The sequence below is a fragment of the Passer domesticus genome, chromosome 20 (genome assembly GCF_036417665.1).
Source record: "Passer domesticus isolate bPasDom1 chromosome 20, bPasDom1.hap1, whole genome shotgun sequence".
NCBI lineage: Eukaryota > Metazoa > Chordata > Aves > Passeriformes > Passeridae > Passer > Passer domesticus.
This window is the reverse complement of record NC_087493.1, coordinates 12409558-12425939: the sequence shown is the minus strand read 5'-3', so window position 1 is coordinate 12425939 and position 16382 is coordinate 12409558. Positions and strand designations below refer to the sequence as shown.

The following is a 16382-nucleotide window of genomic DNA, read 5'->3' as shown; positions in this document are numbered from 1 at the left end:
TCCATATCTTTGACTGCCTTTTGGCAAAAATCTTCCTGTTGCCAGGAATCAGATTAAAATTAATGATGTTTAAACTTGTAAGGCTTTTGAAAAGATCACTGGCACAAAATAAATAAATTTATGCAAGTGCATAGGTCATTATACCTTAAAAAGAGGGGAGGTAATTTGATTTTGTGTCTTAATTGGTTTTCAAGCTAAAATTAATAGTGTGTGGAATCCCTCTTAGTAACATGACTCAGAAGTATTTATTTTTCAACTCCTCTTTTCAGATTGATGCGTGTGTTATCTTAGCATTTGAGAGATGCAGGCAGTACTGGAATGACAAACATTTCTCGACAGCTTTAGAAAGATGGATGGTGTGATGACCCTGCAACAGGTTTGGGTGTTTGTGCTTTCCAGTGGGTGATTGTGAGACTCTTGCTTCACTTTCATTCTTAATGAGGGGGAAAGGAAAGGTGAGACCTAATTATGGGTTTGAGATGTCTTTTGTAATCTGACTTCTCAGTGTACAGGTTTGTCCAACCCTCAACAAAAGAGCTTAGTGATGGTCATCCCCAGTTCATGGTCCCACTTGGTACATTTTGCTTTTAGAAAAGAAGATGGTTACTGGATTTTACTGCAAAGCTGGTGCTAAGTAGTTAGCTACACCTTGAATATTTGTTATTGTATTGTTATTGCATTGTTACTTTATTTGGCACTTCTACACATTCTGCATAAAATCATGTTTTAACGAAGAAAAATCCCTTACCCAAACTAACCTATTATAGGCAAAATCCTTAGGCTTGACCAGAATCTTTATATCTCTTCCATGTCTTATGATCTGCAGAGTTGTGATAGCCTTAGAAAAAGAGAGAATGCCTTGAAAATACAACATATGTAGTCTGCCACATCACATATCTGTGATATTAATAAGAGAAAAAATACATTATTAATATCTTGATAGCTTTCTGGTAAGTTCTATACAGATGGAAGAGAGTGATTTCTTTTAATTTGCTTTATTGCCAAGATTTAAAACTAAATGAAACCATTGTCATACAAATGAAATTACAGCATTGCACTCATCAATATGCCTGTGATAATCTCCCCTAACAATTAAAACTCTTCGGTGTATTAGAAACTGGGCTCCTTTTGGCTCTGGGAGCACACAGTGGAGGGAAGTAATGAGGCTGTTCTGCCAGTGCAGTGTAAGTCCTGAAATGCCCCTCAGGGTTCCTTTGCTCTCTTTTTAGATCAGAGAGCAGATCAGATGTAGGGCAACAGGAGGAAGTTGGGTTTAAATTTTGTTGTAAACTCTGTCCTTTAGACTTGATAGATTCCTTAAGTGTGCTGTATATAAAAATATGACTTGAAGTTCTTCTTGATATCCTCTCCTAATATTTAAAAGTAGTAATTACTAAGGAATTATATTATTAGTAGGTTTGAGTTGTGGGTAAGTGGAGCAGGTCAGCTCTGTGACATTAGGACAATGTTGGCATGCTGCATTTCTCAGGCACGTCAGTAAAGGCTTATGCCGCTTCACACCCTGGTTCACATTTAAACTTTCTTGCTGCTTCTGCTGCAGCATTCCTTCATTTCATCCATTGTGGGTTTTGGGGCTTTGAGGTTTTTAATATTTTGGCCAGGAGCTGTAGATTTTAATTTTGCTAAATATGGCCAGGCCGAAGCAAATTTTCTTTCACAGATGCCAGGAACTTCAAGTATAAAAATTAATTTATTTCTGAAACTAAAAATATTTTGAACAAGCAGTTTATATGTTTACACCTACTGAAATAACCTCTGCCTCCCCAAAAGCAGGCAAGCCTGCTGCTGTATGTGCAATGCTTCTTTTGTCTGTCATGTAGGAAGAAAAGCCTCACTAATAGGATGTGTCAGCCATGAGCAGTTAAAACCAACACATCTCCATGTGATATAAGAGAGCAGTTTATGGATTAATATTCAGGTTCCTGACAGGAAGCACATTGTGATGGATTAGCTGATTAAAGTGACCCGGATCTGGGACACATGGGTTGGAGCCAGGAGATGTGTGGAAGTGATTTAAATCTCACCTTCCTACTTCCCTGCTCTAATCTCCTGGGCAAGAGCAGAGCACAGCATGGCTGCTTGATTTTATATCTCTGTAGTAGTCACAGGGGACTGAAAGCAGCTGATACTGATGATCTGGAGGGCTTTTGAGCGATCTGCTCCTTCTACATCTGCCCTGCCTAAATCCAGTAGCTCAGGATCCTGCTGTTGTAGCTACAAGCAGAAATAAAGTCTTCGCAGCTCCTGCCTCTGTTCTCACTCCTCTGGAGGAGATTGGTGTTTCCTGGTTGACTTGGGGTCTCCTGTTTGACTTAAGGAGTGCATTGAGCAGCAGAAATACTTCCCCAGGAGTTCCTCAGTATCAACTTTATTCCACCGCAGGAATTTGTCTAAGCCATCTTCAGTATCAGATTTTATCTGCAGTGTTGCTCAAAGCAGCTGCACTGTGTCCAGAGGACCTGGCCCTGGTGTATTTTTAGGACATTTAGTAACTTAAACCAGATACTGACCTTGTGCAATACCTATCTTCAGCAAAGAGATAGTTATTTGAAGTTTTGTTTGTTTTTTAAATTATACATTGCACTCGTGGCATGCAGGAATTGCGGCAAATATGATTTAATGCAAAGGAATCTCTTGAAGAAAATGTCTTTGCAAAGTGATTCAGGGGATATGTTGGTAAGACATAATGGTGGTATTTTTCTTTGGCCCTAATAATGGTTCCTAAAGTACATAGGAATAAAATAGTTCTTGAAGAAAGCATGTTACAGATGTCACATGCTTCTGACATCTATTTAGTGATGATAATTCATCATTAAAAACTTGCAGGGGTAGGGAACAGATGTAGGGTGATCAGAGCTCAGTTGTGGAAGTGTTCATGGGGAGGTGAAGTTTTCCTTTTTATTCCAGGGCAGCACAGCGCAACAAGATAAATGTTGCTTCACTGCCTTGTCTCCATGACTCTGGAAAGAAAGAGCACTTTAACCCTTCAGTGGGAAACACACCGTTGTGGTGCTGCTTCTCTCCTGGTGTACGTGATGCACCAGCACAGCGGTGGGAGCTGAGTGACACCTTTAGCCTTTCCCTCTCCTCTTTTTGTGTCCAGGGTGACCTGACCCAGAGACATAGATCAAAAAATTGAAAAATCCAGAGGGAAGTCAGCTGATTTTTTGCCACATCAGGTCGTTCTGTGGGTGCAGTCAGTTGGGTGAGCACAAGTGTAGGGCATGTGTTATTTATCTAACTGAAACCCATTTTTTAGCAGTTTTCATTTTAAGTTGAAAAGGGAGAGCCCAACAGCAACAAAATCCGAAATGATGGGAAGATATTCAGTGCAGTGTGTCCTGCCCTTGGAAATTGTCTCCTTTGATCAAGAAGGCAAAAAGCATTGATGGGCAAGTGTCCTCCTGGAAGAGGTTCTCAAGAAAGGCTTGGAGAAAGGAGCTTTGTTTGTGGATGCATTAATTGTGTGCTAAGTAAAAAGGACTTGGTGGTGGTAAATGTGTAATATTATTAGGCTTTAGTAGCTAGCCAGCAAGCAATATTCCTTCCCATGGAGGTTATTTCTCCAATGTGGATCACATGAGGTGAAGTCTGTCTGTGGTATCCAGCTTTCATTTCCCCTGAAGCCATGGCTGACCTCCGTGAGGCCTTGGGAATACACTAGTTGAGTGGCTCATGAAGTCAGCAGTTTTCAAGGTGGAGCAGCTTACAAGGGCCTGCTTTTATTTTTATTATTTTCTTTTGGTTATGCTATCTTCCTAGCAAAATGTAATTTAATGAGAAGAGCCAGGCTCATCAGTGGTCACATGACCTGCTTCTCATTTACTAAACCAGAAGATTCATGTATTTTCTCCCATTTCAAGCTTTGGGCATCAGGTGCATTGAAAAAATTAGGTTAAATGAGGTAGTTTTTCATGCATTGGTACTAGAAAACTTGGTTCAAAGATGAAGACAAGAATTTTTTTTTTTTTGTGGAGTAAAGTAGATAAAGAATTTTAGTACAAATGCCATGTTATTTAACGTAATTATTGTTAATTTCTAGCTCCTTGCAGCGGGCTTGGACACAGCAGGCCCCGGGTCTTTCCTTCCATCCTCACCGCTCTTCCTCAAGTGAGTGCTGCAAGCACATCCACAGCTGCAGAGCCCGTGGTTTATCCAGCTGGGCTTCCCTAGTTACCAGCAGTGTATTTCAGGATGAGTCCATCATCCTCCCCTCATCACTGAGACAAGCCCCACAGATGCAACAGCGTTAGGAACATGTTGCTGTGACACTCCACCTTATCACAGCTGTGAGCTTTTCAAGCTCCTTGTAATGCCACTTGTGGTATCAGCAGAGGATGTTTGGCCAAAGCTGAGGAAGAGGCCCAAGCTGCAAGAGCTCAGTGACCACTTGTTTTGTTGGTCAGAGCCACTAAAAGGATTTGGATGAGCTGAAAACAAACATGGAGCACTGTGCCAGGCATGCCGGCAGCTCCAGCCACTGTTGCCAGTTAAGGACTAAATGCCATGTAGAGCCTAAAATGCCCAATTCTGGGGACAGTGTCTCTGGGAATCCTTGGAAAGCCACACCTGTGAGTGGCCAAGAGAATAATAGCATCACCTCTTCAGGGCTTAAAAACAGAGCTGGCATGACAGGTGGTTAGTCCAATGGGTCAGATGGGTGCATGCCAGTGAGTCTGCCTTCTCCATCCTGAAAAATCTCTAAAGTCACAAGTATCAACATTTTCTTAGCAATTTCCTCCTGTTGTATTCCCTGTACAGAGCAACGGGCTTTTAAATGTTGTCTAATAATAGGAATGTGTCTTTTGTGTGGGAAAAAAAAAAAAACAACCCAACTGTGTCAGATCCTTTATGTGGCAGACCTTTCCAGTTTTGTGGGACATGACAGTCTGGGGTTTAGCTGCCCTCCTCTTTAAGTAACACTGTTCAGGCTTGCACTGATCTCATTTTTAATTAGAATCCTCTTTGAGATGGAAAATATCAGAGCAGATCTATAGTAAGACTGGGAACTTCACTGCCAGAGGGTTTTCAGATACGGCCTTAAAAAAAAAAAAGAAAGAAAAAAAAAAGAGCTATTTCTAATCCTTAAAATATTTGCCTTGCTTTATTTTCATATCTTGAAGACAAACAGGTGCTGTGTGCCCTTTATGATTCTCAAATATACAATCTCCAAGCCAGCAGTCTCCAAAGCCTTCCCTTGTTTGTACAATTAGGGTGGGATTTTCGGAATCACTCAGTGTTGGTCTGTCTCTGCTCTTATTGAAGTCAAACTGCCATTGACTTCAGTGAGAATCGTGTTAGATCAGCACATGTGTGTTTTTGAAAATCCTTTTCTCCACTTTTTTTTTTTTGTGACATCTGTGTGCAGTTGAGTAAAAAGACTTTTGTAATATGTTTTAATTATTCTTTGTTGTTTTCATATAAAAGTGATTGAAAAGAAACCAGAAGGAAACCTATAATAATATTGACTTTGATCTTATTTACCATGAATTATATGTTATGTTTTTCTTCTTCATTTATGTAATTATATATTACTTTATGACAATGTAAGATAAATCACTGAAAGCATGAGGAATAGAAATAATTAGGTAAGAGGGAGAGGAAGAACAGTCTCAGAGGAAAGTACTTGACGCTTCGTGGTCTGGTGGGTTTCCAGTGTTGCTTGAAGCTACTTTGTTTTGGCTGCGTGGGAAAAGCAGGAGACTTCATGTGAAAGGCTAGTGCTGAAACCTGATGAATTTGGAGGCTGCGAGGAATGACTTTCTGGATGTCACCTTCCCAGGAAACTGCAGGTTATTGCCCAGGTTTCCACAGCCTGCTCTGCCGCTGTGCTTTCTACACAGTTTTGGTCCACCTGCTCCTCCATGGTTCATGCACCTTTTTGGTTTCAGTGATGTTTCTGGTTAACTGTTTGCTCTTGGGCAATATCAGAGAAAACTAAAGAGAATCAGAGCTTTCTGTAGCTCAGGGGAATTGGGAGAACCGCAGAAACACCTAATTCAACAAGATCAATATCTGCAAGACTTGCCTTATACAGCCCAGCCTCGCTTTTGGCTGTAGATATTCATTGAAGTGCTCTAGTGAGGTATCCAGCTGTAGCGGTTTTTATTTATATCGTATTAATGTTTGCTTGGGTCCACAGCAAGAGTTTTTAGCTGAGGGGGAGCTTTGGCCATCATCTATAGCTCATTTCCACCCCCCCATGTGGTACAAAGCAGGGGGGATTTTGGAGACCAGAAGGAGGTGACAGCTTCACTCATTAGTGCTGAAAATTTACCTGAACTGCCCTTCTGGGAGGCTTTGCAGAGAATTATGTAGATCCAGAGGGTAATTCTGTTGGTAAAGAACAGATGGAAGCCTCCTTGGATTCAGGGGTGGTTTTGCAATGGGAGGACCTCAGAGTTACCTTGAATTAAATTGTCTTCTAATGGCAGGGTTCCATTCCATCTTTAGACTCCTGCGATTATCGGTTCTGCTGTAAATACATGTTTAGCATTGGAGTAAAATGTTATATGATATAACATACACGTACATGGCACACTGGTTGCCTGTTTCAGCTGCTGCTGTTTCCACCACATGTCACCGATTAGAGTTGGGCCAACAGCCAGGCTGGTCCTCGATACACTCAAAATCCAGAGTAATCTATGAAATATGTTTATTAGCTGAAGTGTGGCAGATCTGTTTGATAAACTCTATGGCATATTGTTCCTCTTAGTGCACTCTGTTGGTGTTTTCATGTGAACAGGAGTAAAGGTGTTGGACTGTTGTAATTCAATAGACGTCATCTGTCCTGCAGTACCATGGATGACAAATAAAGGATGTGCTCAGGGCTCCACTGGCCTAATTAACTGAAAATTGTCAGGCCACTGTCCTGGGAAACTAAATTGGTGGTCTTGGTGTTCAACGCCCAGAGGGTGTTGAGGCAAGGAACAGCCCTGGAGGCTCCCCAGGGAATGGTCACAGCCCAAGGCTGCCTTAGCTCAAGGAGTGTTAGGACAGCAATCTCAGGTACAGAGAGGGGTTCTTGGGATGTCTGTGCAGAGGCAGCAGTTGGACTTGATAATCGTTGTGGGTCCCTTCCCACTCAGGAGAGTCTGTGATTCTATGAACTGATAGAAGGAGCAGAAGTTGCCTGCAGAGGCACTGGACACACTGTCCTCTTTCCCCGTCAGTAGTCCTGAAAGTTCCAGCATCATATAATCTGCAGCTGCAGGGTGTTGTTACAGAAATCTTGGCATAGTCTTAATAAAATTATTAGTCTGTGAGCCCTCCAGAAGGTCTGAGTGCTCAGCTACCCTCTGCAAGCACTACTGGTTCCAAGAGGTAGCTTGAAATTAAGCATTCTTTAACATTTCATATATAAACAAAGTGGAAACTGGTGTGAAGAAGCTGACTGAAGGACAGAAGGGCCATGGGTGTAAACAGCTCTGAGCAGTAATGTGACAGCTATGCTAGGAATTGTGAGATGCTTAAGATATAATTACTCTATATTAATGAATTGAGATCTGCACACAAACCATGATGAGCCTGCCAGAGAAATAAGCAAAAGAGTACTGGCTAGCCAGATTTTTAAAATTTTTTTGCCATCGTCATGTTTAAATGTTCATGTTTTAAATGTTCATGATTAAAATTTAGGTTAGGTTCTTGAGAGCTGTTGCCAAGTTTTGTCACTCAGGGCTTTTTAGATGCTGTAGATTTAACCCTCAGTCTGCCCTTTTGGTGGCCAGTTTCCCAGATACTGAGGGCAGATAATATTCGGCCATGTCCAGCTGAACTGATGCATTCAGACTTCCTGGGGAAAAGGCCTCTTGAGTGCTTCTAAAGTATTTATTTATCTAGGCTTCATCTTACTGAATTTACTGTTTGCTGAAACAGGCAGGACTCTGTTGTCTGGCATGAATATGTTTGACTTCACTCTTTCATTCTTATGAAATGATATTTGAGATGCATGGCTTTTTTCATTTTTTTCTAAAATATAATGGGAAAATAATTTTAAATGGAGCGAGAATTTTGCTGAACATCTGGGAGCAAAATGGGGAGTTTGATAAATGACATCTTGCTGACATGGAATAGCAACTAGCTCAGTGAAGGAATCTAGAGCATTGCAAGTAAAAGGATTTTTTTAAGTTTAGTTCAGTTGGAAGTACAGCTCCATGCTGTATACATGTGCTTGACAGTAACATATTATTCAAATTGTCAGATTTAAAAAAGCAAAAAAAATCAGTCCAAAGTCATGCAGTAGTCTTAATTCCAGGAGCAGCCGTGTCTGTGTACAATAGACACAGACGTTTTCTGACTACTTAAGTCAGCAGAGGAGATTCCTGTTCAAAATTTATATTCTGTTCAAAGGTTGATTGCTATATTAAATATATGGAAATATTTGGTACACTAAGCACGACATTATCAGCTTATATTGATAACCCAACTGCATAAATTTAAATTCTTTCAGGTGTTGACTGTTCAACTGTTCTTCATTTTAGCCATTTTGTGTCTGAGGCACATTGTGTTTAAAACTTGCACATTATTTTTATTTTTTCCATTGCACACAGATTCCTTTATGTATAAGCTTAAATAGTCAAATAAGCAAAAATCTATTCACCTGCACAATTTTAAACTGGAAGTAACTCAAGGCAGTCAGACCTTTGTGAGTAGAAATAAAACTTGTGACTTACACAAAAAAGTAATCATAGCCCAATATTTTCTGGAGAACAGACTTTAGCCCTATAGAGTTTTTTCCCATGTATTGCTCTACCAGTCTGATGTCAAATGGGGTTTTTTTCCTCCATTTACCATAATTGCCTCTGAAATACAGCAATTAAACAAACCATTAGCAAAACACTGAGCTGTCAGAAGCAGTCGCTGGTTTCAGGTCCAAATGGGGTGCTTTACTTGCTCTGAAGAAACTTGTGTCTGTATTCTGTAGAGGTTCTTTGTGAGACATCCAACACTTCCAGATTAGTGTTGAAGTTGAGAACATCTGACCTGTCCCTCCAGCATGAGGTGGAGGGCAAGGACTTCTCAGTGCTTTCCTTCCAAACCAGTGTCCCCAGCTCTGGTAGTTATTGGGAATGACCCTGACCACCCACATCGACCATAGCAAATAGCGCATGAGAAATTCTCTGTCAACTGCCTAAAAATCACTCTAGGAGCTGCCCAGAGCTGTGCCATGGAGTTCAGGCAAAGCAGAAGGTGTATGAACTGCCTCCCCTCCCCTCCCCTCCCCTCCCCTCCCCTCCCCTCCCCTCCCCTCCCCTCCCCTCCCCTCCCCTCCCCTCCCCTCCCCAGTGATATTCTTATAAAACAGATCCTGCAGAAGCCTGAAGGAATTCCGAGCGGGCAGATAGTGCTGCCTGAATTTCCCCATAGGTCATGTTTAAAATCAAATTGGGTTGTGACATTAAATAATACTGTATGGTGTGTTCACTCCCTCCTGCTCCAACTCGAGGCTCAGAGCAGTTCCAGTAGCATTTTACAAGAGTTGATTGATTTTGTGGTGGCTTATAGGTTCTGGCAAGGTAGGTGATCTTGGAAAAACCTTAGTATTTGCCTTTTAAAGACCAGAAGGTCTTCAAAGAACATTTGCAAGGACAATTTGTATTAATATAGAACTGCAATCAGGAAGCTATGGGGGGCTCAGCCTGGAGAAAATTAATCTCAGGGGGGAACCTTCTGCCTCTGCACAACTCCCTTACAGAAGGGTGCAGCCAGGTGGGCGTTTGGCTCTGCTCTCAGGGAACAGGGACAGGGTGAGAGGAAACGGCCTCAGCTGGTGGCGCGGGAGGGTTTTTTTGGGCATTATTCTGGAAAGGCTTGTCAGGCACTGCAAGGGGCTGCCCAGGGAAGGTGGTGGAGTCACCATACCTGGAAGTGTTTGGGAAACCTGTAGATGTGACACTTGAGAATGTGGTTTAATGGTGAACAGAGTGGTAGTGCTGGTTGGACTGGATGATCCTAAAGATCTTTTTCAACCATAATGATTCCATGATTTTCATGTGTGTATGCAGATATAATTGTGTATGTCTAAAAGATGTGTCAGACCTGTTGAGAAAAGAACTTTGAATCAAACTGTACTTCAAATAATGAGCTTTTGGGGTCTTGTGCAAACTATTTTTGTCCTCTGGGTGATTTTTTTTCCTAAGGAGATGTCAAAAGCATCAATGCAGACTATGAGAGCTCTATAAACCCATTTACCATTTTCATTGTATCCTTGAACCTTCAAAAGAAGAGACTAAAGCACCTGCAGATGCAGACAGGACATTCCATGCATGGCATGTTTTCCAGTATCCTTTCATTCTGATTCTTCCTTTCTTTTTTTTTTAATTACAGTTCTTTGAGGTTCCATTTGACTCAAATATGAACAGGACTAAAAACAGACCACTGGTGCGAGGACAGATCAGGTAAGGCAATGCACACCTGCTCTGGCTAAGGAGGAACAAACCTTTTATCTGTTTCCAAGTTTTTCTCCCTCTTCAGATGACGAAAAGTAGCACTTTGAGACAAAACACTTAAGAGAAATGCACCTCTCTGTTCCTTGCTATTTCTTCATGTTTATAACTTCCGTGTGAGCAGTTTGGGCACTCACAACTGTAAAATACTGAATTTCTCAATACAGTAGAATTTCCCTTCATAGTACATATTTCTTCATGTGTGGTGACCCTGTGTATGGTGTGGCAGCATGCAGTCCACTGAACTTTTGTTTTGTAATAATAAATATTAACATTTTCCCATCTAAGAACAAACACAAAAATGTGTGTCACTTCTACATGTTTAGCTGGTTGAAAACTCATTGTGGCATCTTAGGAAATTAATTTTAAAATTTATTATCATAAAGTTTATCATCATCTACAAGTAAATTCCTCCCCCGACCAAAGAAAAGTCTTTCATTAGCGTAGGAATTTCCTTTAAAAAAAGTCCTCTATTCCCTCTGTTTTCTGGATAATGTTTCAGTTCAGTTTCTCAAAGGCTGTTTGGCAACTAAAAAAGCAAAGTGAAAAAGAACATCAATAAAAATCCTCTAACTTATTTGCAAACTGAAACTGAAGGCCCAATTCATAAATGATTCAACAAACAATTTTAGTATTGCATTTCTATGATTTGTGCCAAAGAGTATTTATAACAAAATTACGTTTTCCCTTAGGCTTCTGTGAACAGTTGGTCCTATTTATTTCTGTGTTTTATCCATCACCTTTGGAGGACTGAAAAAAAACATGATAGATCAAATTACAAGAAAATTGAGACAAAATACTCTAGTGAACCTTGGGGGTAAATTCACTCTTGTGGTGCATAGTTAGAGTGCTTCAATAAACGTGTACTGATTTATTCTCAAAGGTGGTGCTAATTGCTAATTGGAGTTAATTTTACTTAAAAAAAATTTTAGGGACCACTGCAGTGAGGGCATCTTTTGGATATACATTAAGTCAGACTTAATTGTGTGGTTCAGGGGAGATGCACTTCTGCCTCCCTTGCATGTGGTCCTTGGGCCCTGGGAGAAGGAACACTTATTAGGAAGAAAAATGATGGGGGATTTTTTTTATTATTATTGTTTTATTTTTACCATAGTCTGCTAGCATGGCTTGCAGTGCTTCTGGAGTCAAAAGTACAACTAGGAAACTTTCTGTCAACTTCTGATTCAGAGACAGCAATTTATTTTATGTTTCCAGTGTCCTTAAGTGAGCTTCACTGTTTTCTGAATGCACCACAAATTGGCAAAACCGTACCTAATGGATTTTTTTAATTCCCCCCCTTTCATATTTGCTTTCACCACAAAATTATAATATTGTGGACATTGGACAATCACTCATCAATCTTATCTACCTGCCTGTCAACAGCTAATTTAAAGTTCTTTAGTGTCACTTCCCTTGAATAATGCTGGACCATGAAGCATTGTACAGGTAGCTTTAGAGGGTGGTCCAGGCTGAAAGAGGCCTCAGGAGAGATAAAGACCCATCTCCTGCTTGCAGCAGTCTTGGCTCTGAGGTCAGACCTGTTTCCTCCAGGTCATGTCTCAAAACCCTTCAATATAATGGCTTCAAACTGCAAAAGAGTAGATTTAGATTAGATTTTAGGAAGAAATTCTTCCCTGTGAGAATGTGGTGAGGCCCAGGTCCAGGCTGCCTAGAGAAGCTATGGCTGCCCCAACTCTGGCAGTGTCCGAGGCCAGTTTGGACAGGTCTTGGAGCACCCTGGGGTGGTGGAAGGTGTCCCTGCCCCTGGCAGGGGCGTGAAAAGAGATGAGCTTTATGGTCCCTTCCAATCCAAACCATTCTGGGATTCTGTGATAAAACTGACATGCTGTGGAATTTATTGCTATTCTCCTTATGCAGATTGTTTGTACTCAAGCTACTTTTCTATATGCATGTAAGAGGTTTAAGTCTATTAAAATGGCAGAAGGTAGCACACCACAGCTAATGTCTTGAATGCTTCAACAGAAATACATCTTTGTGTTGTTTGATGAATATTTTTTCCAAGAGTCCCATTAACCTTTTCCCTTAGCAATGCCCAAAAGCTGTGTTCTGTCTGTGAGCTTTCCACTTCTGTTCACAGTTGATGTTTACTGCAGTTAATGGAGATAGTAACACTTGTACTTATTGATATTTCTGAGTGGAGTGTTGACCTGGCTCAATTTCATGTATAAGACAAACTCTTGAAGAATCAAAAAAACGTGCTCCTGCACTAGTACTGTTCCTCACCAATGGCTTATATTTGTGATTTGTAATCACAATTTCAGATATGGAAGTTGGTGAACTAATAGAAAACTGCAACATGTGAATTTTGCTTATTCAGAAGCACATTGTGACTCTAGACTATTTCTATGTAACACTGAGTTTTTCCACTCTGTTGCCTATAGCAGACCTACTATTACAAGTGTAACAAAACCAGTTCAAAATTGAAAAAAATGTGTGCATTTTAAAACAAAATTTCTCCTATAATCACTGTGGATAACTCAGGGTAATTAGCTTGTTTCATTGCTTAACATTAATGTAAATCAGGAATGTTCCTACTGATGTTAGTGGAGCTGCGTGCATGTAAAGTGAAGGAAAATCCATGTCCTAGGCTTACACTGAGACGTGCATTAAGTGTTTTGCTGGCTCTTTTAAGCCAGAGATTTAAAACCTCCCCAGGGGTCTTGGTACAACTTTGGGTCCCCTTTAGAGCTCAGCCCCTGCTTAGCTGGTGGCTCTGCTCCCTTGGGTGGTCATTTCAGACAGGTTTCATTCTACTTAAGTTAAAACAAATAAAACAAAAACTCCATAAATCTACAGTTCTTCAAGAATAATAATTTTTAAGAGATCAGATGCTTATTCCCTGCAGGGGAACATTCTGATGCTTTGTTTAGAAAATACCTCATTTTAAAGGAACTGCCCTGAGATCTTTTTGAATGATAAAAATGTTTCTTTTTGCAGTGGGAGACTTTCCTCTTGTTTAAACAGGGCACAATTCAAAGCAGACATCATCACAGCAGCCTTTTCAAGAATTTTCTATCCTGCTTGTATTCAGGCTTTATTATTTAAAAACAAGTAAATGCATTCCTTCCCCACAACCACCCTCCTGCCTTCATTTTTTTTCCCGCCCTGTGTTTTCCAGGAGCTGTGATTGACTGTGTTTGATAAACAAGAAATTTAAAAGGCAGCTTTATATTTTTGACATGTAGAATTGCTTGTAAAAATGTACTTCTTGCCTTTTGAACAACGGGGTATTTTAAATTTTTTTTTCTGGCATGGCCATATCACAGAGAGGTGTGGGGGGAGAAACCTTGGGGCTAAAACATAGTTTAATGAGAATAAAACCCGCATCAAAGGATAGTATAATGCAATGATATAATGCTTACTGTGTCTCTTTCCCAAAGGGGATATGGATGACAGTACTTATATTTCAATTATCTATTCACTGCCTGCATGGGATGTTGATTAAATGGTTCTGAGGTATTAGAGTCCTTTTGTAGAATGCACAAAAAATGGTGATACTGCACATTCTCCTCAGATCAAAATGTGTGTTAGGAGGAAATTATATGGCTCTAACTGCATATATATTTTGTTTCTTAGGGCAATAAAGAGGGTTGTTTTATTAACTCCAAGTTTAAATTTGTTTCAGTAGAAATAAAGCAATTGCTGGTTCTCCAGCTTACTCCTGCCCAGGCCTCATTCTGCCACAGCTCAACCCAGACATTCCTTTGCAGGCAGCTCTGTTTGGTAAATATAAATCCTGCAGAAACACTTGGCCCCTCATGTCTTGCTGCTTTTCAGCTCAGTCGATGGGTCTTTACCCCCAGATTATTTATCTGAATCTTTAATTGCACGTGGGACAGTTGATAAATCGGAGTACATTGTGCTTTGCCCCACATTAGGAAACATCCCACATGCTCATGTATAAAGCTGGAGTCACGGTGCATTTGGCTAAATAGCTACTCCATCTGCTTGTGGAGAACACTGCAGAGAAGTGATACGGGCTCCTAATGGAGTTGTCTTATCCTCTCATGTCAGCTCCTCGCCGGAGGGCTAGAGCCCAGGAACTGGAGGGAACCGAGCCATTGTGCACTAATCCTGTCATCTCTGTGTCCAATATGAATGGGCCTCTTGGACATTGATTGCAGCCATTGCCACTTTTCTTCTTTAATTGGCTAGCAATGAGTCATTTTCTGCAAAGGTGATGTTAAAGTGAGTTTTTACAAACACACTATATTTAAGCTTGAAGCCCAAGATCCTTTCCCCATCTTGGGGGCAGTGTTCTCCGGATGGCTTTTCTTCCAATATCTGTCAAACATTTCAGGTTCATGTTTGTACATTCTGGCTTAATGCAATCAAAACCCCAACACTTTGTTCCTTGTATTAGTATTGAACCTTGTCTGGTTTAACCACAACAGCATCATCTTTCACCATGTGGCAAATGGTGTAGGAAATGTCATTGCTCAACCAGTCCATTATGGAGCTGCCTCTGATTAGAAGCTGCTATGCCCTGAGATCTGTGTGCAGTGAGTCATGTTGGAAGTGCATTTCCCTCTGTGAAGGACAGAGTTTATCATGTCTCGTTCAAGTTATAACTTACATGTTATCAGCTTCGCAAGTCAGATATAAAAGAGGTTTTTCTTGCACTTTAATTAGCTGTGTGAACACAGATGCTTGCTCTCTGGTCTCTGTGACTAGAAAAGCTGCATTCCTGAGGTTGAGATATGTGAAGAACAGCTTTGATAGGTTTTATTTAGTTATTTTTTTTGCTAGGGATGTAAAATCACAAGGAATATAAAATTGCAAATCATGCTGGAAAGGAGCCATAGGGACTCCTATTGCTGCCTGTGTGACAGCAATTATGTTCTACTCATGCACTTTGATGGTATATGAAGGATTTTTTCTTTTGTTTTTCCACTAAAAAACGTTATAACTCCAGATGGTAACTGTAGATAATCTACCTAGATAGTAATACAGGAATCCCAAAATACAGCCATCCTCATCCTCTTCACCTCTGAGATGAGATGTGGCAGCTAAGACTTCTCTATAGTGTTCCCATGCTGTGGGTGTCAAAGGCATGTTTGCAATGGTGCAGGGGAATCTGCAGATGGGCAGAAAGTATCTGGCTGAACTTGAAATTCATCAGGCTCTATGCTTCATTGCTCTTCCACTGGCTGGTGTCTAGAGACTGATCTTCTTCCCATGGCAGACCTTTGCTTCTTGTCCTGCTCTGTTTTGCTGTAGGGAATAACTTAATTCCTTCATTTTCATTGCTCCTGGAAATGTATTTAGAAGCAGTGTTCCTGTGCTGAGATGACTGGACTCTCTTCTGTTTTTTGAAGAGCAGGTTGATAAATACCCTAGAACATCAGTTTTCTCTGTCTGAATGGGATTGAGATCTGGCCTGAGACTTCTTTACCACTGCTTTCCAAATCTTGGCTGAGGGCTCAGCAGAAGCACATTATATGTAATCATTCTAAATCAAAAAAATATTTCTAGACAAACCAAATTATCCATCCTGTTAGTCAGGTGGTGTCTGGCTCTTAAAGAGAGAACTGAGATTTTGAAGTAGAATAAATGGATCACTTAACGGCCACACTCTAAGGTTAGATCAAAGAGGATTTAGTTTAAATATTATGGGGGACATTTTTTCAGATTTACTGTAGGTTTGTCTTGTAAGCACTTAAAAAAATATTTACATTTTCATGACTGCGGGGAAGCTGTGATTATTATTAGTCACCCTTTCACTCCTACCTAACAAAGCCATATACCACAAGCGTGTTGATGCTCCACAGGGTTCCTCAGGGTTGTTGTGATTAACATTCTGGTGTGGATATCAAGTGTAATAAAAGCATAAACATTTTGTAAGTATAGGTCCTTTTCATTTGTAATTCTTTACTTCCAAGTGAAGTGATGAGG

At 40.6% G+C, this 16382-nt stretch overlaps 1 protein-coding gene across 2 annotated transcripts in view; it reads left to right on the top strand.

Moving 5' to 3' along the window:
• The window catches only part of LOC135284059 (protoheme IX farnesyltransferase, mitochondrial), an 82174-nt gene that overhangs the window by 51442 nt on the left and 14350 nt on the right, over positions 1-16382 (top strand). For both annotated transcript variants that reach the window (XM_064395323.1, XM_064395324.1), the window contains exon 5: positions 10348-10418. In XM_064395323.1, coding sequence (XP_064251393.1) covers positions 10348-10418 — 71 coding nt within the window. The remainder of the gene's footprint in view (positions 1-10347; positions 10419-16382) is intronic.